General features: G+C 35.9%; 1 protein-coding gene across 1 annotated transcript; it reads left to right on the top strand.

Moving 5' to 3' along the window:
- Positions 1–2,419: 2,419 nt before the first annotated feature.
- Positions 2,420–8,509, top strand: LOC133322814 (transcriptional repressor p66-beta). The gene is made up of 9 exons (XM_061531769.1): positions 2,420–2,707; positions 2,921–3,404; positions 4,070–4,322; positions 5,551–5,664; positions 5,748–5,849; positions 6,041–6,242; positions 6,320–7,297; positions 8,147–8,248; positions 8,325–8,509. Exons 1-9 carry the CDS (start codon positions 2,485–2,487, stop codon positions 8,507–8,509), a joined length of 2,643 nt encoding a protein of 880 aa, XP_061387753.1. The 5' UTR covers positions 2,420–2,484.
- The last annotated feature ends 1,574 nt before the right edge of the window (positions 8,510–10,083 follow it).

Below are 10,083 nucleotides of genomic sequence, written 5' to 3'. Positions count from 1 at the left end.
AAACGTGCTGTGTATTGACAAGGCCGGCCACATAGCCAGTCATTGAAGTGGGGAGTGAAAGTTTATTGTTTGTAAGAATAAGAAGAAAAAATAAACGGAAGAGACAAAACTTTTGAAGTACAAAAAATACAGCAACAAAAGCATAAAAACAAACCAAGAAACACGAATCTGCGGCACAAATGTTCTGCGGTTCCTTGTCAGAAGAACAAAACCACTTTTTGCCGCCTGCAGTGTTGCCGTTTGAAAAAATTTTTTTCCGCCCAAAATTGAACCTAAAAAGTGCCCAAAATCAACAATTTATGCCCAAAAATTCGAGATTGAAGAAGTATACTCTGATATTAAATATTAAAAGAGAGAGCATTTTTTCTCTACATTTTGTAAATGCCGAAAAGTTAAAAAAATAGCAAAAAATTGTTTTTATATAATAAAATATTTTGTTAATAAGAATTTGTACCACCAATATGACTTATTGTCACCTTGTCACGTCAAAATGTCCCACATCGAAAGATTAGTTTTAGAATCTATTTACAAATGTTCGGAGATCAGGAATATCTATGTTCGGAGATGAGGAATATCTAAGGCGAACAGATTTCGACAATGAAAGTAGATGGCATCAAGAAAAAATTAAATATATTTTAAAATATATCATGTTAAGAATAAAATTAAACATTTTAATTGGATTCAAAATGTACGTATTTTACAGAAAAAATATATATTGTTCTAATTAGGATGATAGATAGAGGACATCCAGTTTAAAGATGACATGCAGGTAAAATATATGATTGTCTTCCAAAAACTAGGACGTATGACCAACTTAGGAATATCGGACCAATCAGCATAAAGTCTCCACAAAATTGTTAAATTTTTGCTGGCAATTAATTTTATAAGGTAATTTTAACCAAGCCTGTATAATATTGGGAAATGAGAGTTATCACACCACTTATTGTAGTATCTCCCCAAGAAAGGGCCAATATTTGGAAATTTTGTAGATCTCATATGAAGCGAACGGAATATCCGGTTTCATCGAAGCTTTGCACATTGTAATATTTTTACAAAGCTACCTGGTACCTCACCCACAAAGAGACAACATTAAATCCGAATATGGAGTCCATACAACTTCTTCAGGTACCTCCCTATTATTTGATATTGCGACTTTAATATTTCTTTAAATAGGCAATTATCGGCTATATAGGTCCATCATCTGTTGTACTTCCCCCACAAACAGTCAAACCCACGCAAACCATAGGTCTACGGCAAATTGTAATTTGTATATGAATAACCTAAAATAAATGTATGGGGTTGAGAAGAATAGATCCACTTTCTGTTAAAACTTGATGGACATAAATAAGGATAATGATCTATTTTATATTTGATTGCGCGATATTTTTCGACAATAATTCCCACATATGAGTATATAGATCAATAATATTGTTATAAATTTAAAGGTCAGCCACTCCTCTTAATTGAACTGTCCGTCCCTGTTCCTTTTTCGGAAATAAATTTTGTCATTTTTCACACAAAAGTCTCCATATGATCCGCCAAATATTTTTTTATTTTCTAGGGTAAATAAATATCAATATTTATAAAAAAAAATATAAACAATATTGATATGACCGAAGCAAAAAATGCCCAACATCCGCCCAAGCCATAAATTTCACAAATTTTATGCCCACTTTTGGGCATAAATGCCCACATTCGGCAACACTGGCCGCCTGCCACCGGGGGGTGGTGGTGGTTGTCTCTCAACCCAGTTGTTATGGTTAATATTTAATTGAAGAGAGTGGCAACTATGAGATTACATTTCTCTGAGAAAGCAAGCGGGAGAGTTATTTTAACTTTTTGGCCATGTCATTCACTCACTCACCGAGGCAGAGAGATAACAAACTGAAGTTGAAAACCCCACTAAAATGAGAGTGTCCGCCGCCGAGTAGAGTGTTTGGCAACCAAAGGAATCACTGACAAATAACAAACACTTGGCGTTTACAGGACAACAACAAAAGACAGTTTCTCACTGGCACTCTTTGATTGCACACACATAACGTGGTGTATACCGACCGGGCAGATAAACAACACACCCGTTCATCTTTAATGCTATCATTGTTGCCGTCGTTGACGCCGCCACCGCCGCCGTTGTTGTCTTCGTCATAGAAACCTCTGATATTTTTGCTTTTGTGTGTGTTTTTTATGTTATTTTTCTCCATTTTCGTTTTATGCCCTGTTTCTATACGGTGCAAGTTTTTTTCCCAAGCATAATTTATTAACGAAAAACGTTAGCGTGAATAAAAGAAATAACACATAAAAAGTAAATGCAAATCTTTGGAAGAAAATATAATCGAAATGTGAATGTGTTATTGTTGTTTTTTTAGTGTTGTTGTTGTGTAAATGTCAAACGTGTTGTGTTCTAATGAATGAATAAATATTTCTCTATATCTATTTCTTCTTGCAGATTATTCAACATAAGTCAAAACGACGCGACGCGCGAAAATGGCCAAAATGGAAGTCGACGATGTCGTCGACTTGAGTTTAGGTTCTGGGCGAGACCCGGCCCTAACTATTACACCGGCAACGGTTAGAGATTTGAGAGCTCTAACACAAAATTCTGGATTGACCATAACACCAGCGCCACCACCACCAAGCAGTTCACCGTCTGCCACAAGTAATACACATGGCAGCAACAATAGCACAGGCACAAATCAAACGACTAGTAGCGCCGTTGGCTCAGGTGGTGCTGGAGGAGGAGGAAGTGGTGGCAGTGGTTCTAGTACACCTACAACAAATAACATATCAACAACCATAACAAGTGTTGATCCCTCATCTAACGCAAATAACAACAGCAGCAGCAACAACAACGCACCATCAACTACAACAAACTCCAATGCAACGTCAGCAACTGCAACTGCAGCTCCAACTCAACCACCAGCCGAAGAAAACAAAGTACAGAGACGTGTCTTACGACCTCGCACCGAACCCAAATCCTATGCTGAGGCTCCCGATATTGTACTCTTGCCCGCTCGCATGAACGGTGGCCGTCAACAGAACGGCAACATCGATTCGGAAACGGATGATGATGAAATGCCACCATATGTGCCCATCAAAGAACTAACACCCGCCGAATTGAAGGAACGTGAAAATGGTTTGCGTATCTTGCGCGATGATTTACGCAACGAAGAAACCAAATTGGTGTTGCTGAAGAAACTGAAACAATCACAACATGTCATGAAGGAGAATATAGTGGTGACACCGACAAGTGTATCACCATCAAATCCATTGGCTGCCATCCCAGCCGCCCTAACATCTAAGGGAGCATTAAGTGTAACGCCAACAACAGCTGTACCATTACCGGCACATGGTAAAAATTCACGTTCCAATAACAGTAATAATATTTCATCATCGGTTAGCATAAGGTGAGTTGATAGTGAACGATAAGAAAATAAACAAAAACAATGTGGAAGTTTGAATGAAAAAAAAAATTAGATTTTATAAGTGGGAGAATGAATATCCCGATTTATGGGTACTCCAACATTTATCAATACAATTCAAATTGATTACTAGGATTATTGAGTGCAATTATTTGACTCGTAGGCTATTCAAAATCAGTATTACAAATAATAACGCATTGACTGTACATAAAGCATAAGTGCACATTTAGAAAATCTAATAAAATCTAGTCAAAATATTATATTGTTATTCAGTGGATAAGCGTTGAATTACATATAGTCGATCTAGGAGTAACATAGTTTCCAAGTTTTTTTTAATGATACACAGTGTAGTATAAACTTTTAATTATTTCAACCTCTTAAAATGTGTATACCTACTATACATTTCGATTCTATGAGATGAAGTTAGTTAAAGTAAAATAATTAGAAATTAATGATTACAAACACCATTCAAACTTCTTCAACAACAACAACAATTTTGTATACACTTATTAAAATCTTCTTTATCTTTTTTGTAGTGCAACCAACAGCCGTTCGAATCTAAATTCTTCATCGTCAACATCTTCACCTCATCGGTCTAGCCACAGCAGCAGCAACCATAATATTGGTGGCAACAGCAATAGCCACATTAGCAACAACACTAGCAATAATAATAGCAGTAATAGTAATTCAATACTGCCACCACCACGTTCATCATTGCCCGGCGGTGCGACACTGACAGCCGGCGGATCTTCTTCCATCAGCATTCAAGCGGCAACGTCATCATCATCACGTTCATCGTCTAGTGTACTGCCGCCACGTACAAATTTACCGAATCTCACAATAACACCGTCGGTGACTATAACGCCAACATCGGCTCCACCATCAGGACTTAAATCACGCAATGTGAGTTGTTGTAATGTGATCGTTGCAGTAAGCGCTGTGTTTCATTCTATTGTCATACTAGCTGGCCTATAGCTGGGTCATTGTAGTCGTTCTGAAGTCGTAGTCTAATCCATAGGTTTCATAGGACTCTAAAAGGAAACTACACACCCACCCACTCACTCTCTCATTACACACACACAACGCTTACTTACAACATTTACACTTACAGTTTATTTTATTTTTTACTAACATTTTTGCAAATAATTATTACAACACTAACATTCTACAATGTGTATTTTTTTCAATATAGGTCTGAGTTACGGTTTATATATCTGTCATTCACAAATGTTTTGAATTCTGTTGATATTGTCATCAGGCTTTTGGGTTTTAAATTGTGCTGAAAAGCTTTTTCCATCTAGGGGATTGTAATTTTGTACAAGAAATTCTCAGTCGATAAGAAGCCTACAGACTGAATTGTTTTTAATGTCCGATGTTTGAGACACATCACCTTTCACATAAATTATGAAATTATATTGATGGGCGCCCTTCTTTCAAATCAGCTCTGGTCATCTTTTGGTCTAAGCACGCTCTGATTTTGTACAAGCAGTACAGGTTTTATATAGGGCGAGAACTTCTACGTCATTTCAGACTTGGTGTGAATGATAGCAGCAAAACAAGGCATGCTATATCTGTTAGTATAGTTTATACATGATTTGTCGTATTCAATTCCCTTAACTTATTGCGTCAGGCCCTGAAGATGTAAAGATTGAAAGGCGGTCCATATTAATTTAGGATAACAAATTGATTTGTAACAGTGTTGTGAAGGACTGAGGGTGTTGCGGTCCTTATAGATACTGAAATTCATTTCCCCACCCATTCTAAGAATACGTTTTAAATTACGGACTTGTCATTTGCATTTGAAGCAGGGAAATGAAAAGCATAGCATTCATCTCCTGTTCTACATTTTCCTGAAATAACATTTCAATAGCAAAATTCATTCAACATTTTTCCATACTAATAAAATCGAATAAATATTAACATTTGCAACTATATTTCACAACTCTAATAATATTTATAATTAAAAAATAATAATATCAACATTTGTTTACAAACATATCATCATTATCAATAATTTCATACAATAACTAACCACCTCTCTCCATTCATTTGTTGTTGTCGTTGTTGTATCTGTTCTGTGCATTATTGTTATCATTTATATTGAACTAACCATAAAAACCAAAATAAGCAGCAGCCTAATATTTCGGATAATTCTAAGGTACCTAATACGATCAACAACTCGGTATCTATAACACCAGCGCCACCGTTGTCGTCCACACAAAACCAACAACACAATGATCTAAAGGTAAGCTAATAATGGTTTATTAAATTTAACTATTTTCATTTATTTAATTAATTAACAATAATAATGTTATATAATTTTTTTAGAATGATCGTTTGAATTCCCGCGAAGATGTACAAACACCAGCTCAAAGGCAGGCGGCAGCCAAATTGGCTTTACGTAAACAATTGGAGAAGACTTTACTACAGGTAAGTGATGAATATGTTTATATGACAAGAGTTGTGTACTTACGAGCAGGTTTTTATCATAGGAATGTCAGCTAGAGTTTAGGGACATTCCTTTTTTATATTCGCACTTTTGTAAAATTTCTCAGAATTGGTCCTGCCGAGACCGATTTTTGACAAACTAAACTTAAAACGTAATTTATTTTTTCTTTTAGATACCACCTCCTAAGCCACCACCACCAGAGATGCATTTTATACCAAATCCCAGTAATACAGAATTTGTATATCTGTTAGGCCTAGAGACTGTGGTCGATTATCTAACGACAAACAAAAAAGCAAATGCTGTGGTACCGCCCCTACGCTGTACACAGTGTAAAATTGATTTTACTCCCGTATGGAAATGGGACAAGCCAAGTGGTAAGCTAACTAATACCCAAATAAATAGGTCAATTGTTATTTCATTAATGCATGTCATTTCTTTGATGGACATATAGGTAATAAAGAACCCAAGGTTATATGCGAACAATGTGACACATCTAATGTTAAGAAAGCTTTGAAAGCTGAACACACCAATCGACTGAAACAAGCCTTTGTTAAGGCTCTGCAACAAGAACAAGAAATTGAGCAACGTTTAGCCACCCAGAGTAGTCCATCACCGGTGGATGCGCATATTATGGCATCGATTTCGTCATCGGCGACACAATCCCAGAGCCAAACACAGCAACAATCTTCGATTGTGTCGTCTGCTCATCAATCTCAACCGGCGATGGCCCATGCGGCATCAACAGCAGCTGCTTTGGTTAATTTGCCGCCATCGGTAACGGTTATACCCACCAAATGTCAGACACCAACGCCACGTCCCACACCGCCGCCAACAAATCAACCAACGCCACCTCCGCCACCACCAACGACACCAAGATCGTCCCGTGTATCCATTTCGCATGCATCACAACCCAGTCCAAGTACTCCAACACCTAGCCAAATGCATCACCATCATCATCAACAACAGCAGCAACAACAACACCAGCAGCAGCAACATCAACGTGAGCGAGAACGGGAACGGGAGCGGGAGAGAGAACGGGAACGAGATCATCATCGTGCCGAGCAACAACAGCAAAGAGCTGCAGCGGAACAGCAACAGCAGCAACAACAACAACAGCAGCAACAATATGAAAAATACTCAGCCGCAGCGTTGGCAGCTGCTGCTCAATTAGGGGCGCTTGGTTTGCCAGGTCTCAACAATTTAGCAGGTCTAGGTGGTCTGGGCAATTTAGGTAATCTAGGAAATCTTGGCCAATTGGGTAATTTGGCGGCACTCGGTGGCTTGGCCAATTTGGGAGCAGCAGCGGCAGCAACCGCTACCAATCCAGCTGCGGCGGCAGCGGCTGCAGCAGCGAACTTAACAGCACATGGCAATACAAATCCTGCTGCTGCAGCAGCAATGCAAGCTTTCCAACAGCAAATATTTAGAGGTATGTTTTGTACTTATGGTTTCTGGTATTTATTTAGTATAAGGAAGAAACTTCTATAAAGATTTTCTATATATACCTCTTCTAAAGATGGAAGACTGATATCTTCCTTAAGAACTTCCGTAAATGGAAGAATATCTAAAAACCTTTGTAAATTGACTTCCTGAAATGCTATAGACGAAGGGGAAGGTCTTCCTAATGGCCCAATAACAAAAGAAGAGCTCATGGCTTTCTTCTATAGATGAAAGGTTTCCATAATGTATTTCGATAAATATTACCGGAAGGTATTTTATAAACGAAATACTTTTACGAAACCCATTTGTAATTGGAATACCCAGTTTCACATGAAAATCTTCTATAAATCGAAGCCATCCTGAAGGTTAAAGTCTTATCTATTAATAGAGGATCTCCTGAAGTTGTCTTATGTATGGAACATTGTCCTAAATTATTTAATACTTAAAGCTCTTCTATATAAATGGTCCCAGAATGTATTATTTTTAATAAAATAATAAAATAAAATGTAGAAGAATGGTAACATAAATAGTAGGTATTTCTCTTGGAAATTTAGCATCCTAATAAACTTTTATGCAAGGAAAACCTGACTGTTCTGACGTAGAAAATCTTCTAATAGATATCTCGAAGGACAATGTACACTTTTATAGATTAAACATTTTAAGTCTACTACAGATGGATAGCATCCTATGGGTCTTTTATAAATAGAATAGAGGTTTCTTGAAGGTTTCACGTAGGCAATTTTACGACCGATGTTTATCGGAGTGTCTTTTCTAAATGAAGATCTTTTGAAAGTCGTCTTATGTTGAACCCTATTAATTTGTCATCTTCTTTTTTTAGCATTGGGTCAAGGTTTAGCAACAAATCCTCAGCATATGATGCAATTTACACCTTTATTGTACTCCTATCAAATGGCTATGGCCCAAGCGGCTCAAGTAGCTGGTAAGTAATACTTGCAATTCCATGTGTTCCTGCATATTCTAATGATAAACTCCCTTTTCCGTTTCATTTGCTTTAGCCTATACAAATAAAAACAAGTCTTCATCTTCAACATCCTCCTCTGCTTCAACATCTAAAGCTCAAACGCCTTCATTGGCGGATATACAACGAGCTGCAGAATTGCAGCGACAATATTTATTAGAGATGATACCACCGCCAGCACCAGGACCTAGTAATAGTCGTCAGAATAATTGGAAAACATAAGTTTTTTTACGGGCAAAAAACAAACTCACACACAGCAATAGAATCCAGACGTACACACACTCACACATATATACATATAAATGAAAGGCGGTGCGCCATCATGCATGCTACGTAACTATTTGTTTTGCTTGGCAAAATATTTTTGGAAATCATTAACATTAAACTGGAACAGTTCGAGCTATACAAACAACATACAACAATTTATATAAATACCGATATAAAAGAATGATATGACTTATGTGGAACTCTTACTTTAATATACATATTTTTTATTTGATTAATTAAAGAAGACTTCTCTTTTTGAGCGCAAAAGAAAATCACACAGCTAAGCTTGCTCGATTATTTTTAATTTTTAGGACAGAATTGCATGTTTCAAATGCATGTTTATTGTTTAATACGATTTTTTTAATTTCAACAATAAAAATTGAAAATAACAAATAAAACAATTTTATTTATCATTGTGTATAGTATAAATAAAATAATTATTTTACTTTTTGCTTAGATTTTAAATATACTCTATACCACTTTGGCGACATATTAATAATAATAATTATTTTAGATATAGATATGTATAAACTACCTTTCTTTTTGCGATTCATTAGACCATTCAAATAAATTTTATAATTGAATTGTTCATCTTAATTATTTTTATTATTAATTATTATTGTGCGAAAAAATCCTATTAAGGTTTTATTAAGGACACATAAATACTATATATAAATACATGTTTTGAGTATTTTTTATTATGAAAATAAAAAAAAATGTTTGTATGATTTTTTTAATATCACATTTGAGTGGAATTTGTTCGGTTTATATATTTAATTACCTAGATTTATATTTGTAATTACCTAGAACCTTGCCCATAGGGTCATGAGCGATTCCAAAAACTGCATTAAATGGACTACTGCAAAAGCTTATTAAAAGCATATTATAATTGAGAATGTATCACGATTTGATATAAGTTCTTATGGAGTAGCAAGCAGTGCGAGGGATATTATACGGGAAATATATGTATAGTGCCGGTCACCTAATTAGCACACACTTAATGGTAAAAGTGATTAAAATCATCACAGATTGAGTATTGTGCAGATATTTTTCATAAAAATATTCTATACTTATATTTTTGTAGTCTTAGTCTCCCTTTAAATTGATAATCCAGAATAACTAATTTTTCCCCCAAAGCAAAATTTTCCGTTTTGGAACTTGATTTAAAATAAGGAAAAAATGAAAATGCGAAAAAATTCACTGTGAAATATTGTTCAGAATAAGCCGAAGGGGAAGAGCGATTAATTTCACGTGGAATCGACATCCAGATTACGACTGAAAATGTCATCACATTCACCCATTCCCTGTAATCTAGAATAACTAATTTTTCCCCAAAGCGGATTTTCTAAGCTTTGGAAATTGATTCAGAAAAAGGGGAAAGTGAAAATGCGAAAAAATCGCTGCGAGTTCTGATTCAAATTGATGTCCAGAATAAGGATGATTTCTAAATGTTTTAGTAAATTCCGTAACTACTGTCCACTTATCATTTTAGAATTTATAAAGAATTAATACATTATCTAGTTTCCAGC

The sequence above is a fragment of the Musca vetustissima genome, unplaced genomic scaffold, assembly GCF_032173495.1.
Source record: "Musca vetustissima isolate MV318-11 ecotype Yass unplaced genomic scaffold, APGP_CSIRO_Mvet_v1 utg4342, whole genome shotgun sequence".
In the NCBI taxonomy this organism is placed as follows: domain Eukaryota; kingdom Metazoa; phylum Arthropoda; class Insecta; order Diptera; family Muscidae; genus Musca; species Musca vetustissima.
Note: the sequence above shows the minus strand (reverse complement) of the source record. Positions and strands in the feature narration are given on the sequence as shown.

Coding starts and splice junctions, on each gene's coding strand:
- LOC133322814 (XM_061531769.1), top strand. CDS start 2,485: ATGGCCAAAATGGAAGTCGACGATGTCGTCGACTTGAGTTTAGGTTCT. Junction 4,323..5,550: donor CAGGACTTAAATCACGCAAT/GTGAGTTGTTGT, acceptor CAAAATAAGCAG/CAGCCTAATATTTCGGATAA. Junction 6,243..6,319: donor GAAATGGGACAAGCCAAGTG/GTAAGCTAACTA, acceptor ATGGACATATAG/GTAATAAAGAACCCAAGGTT.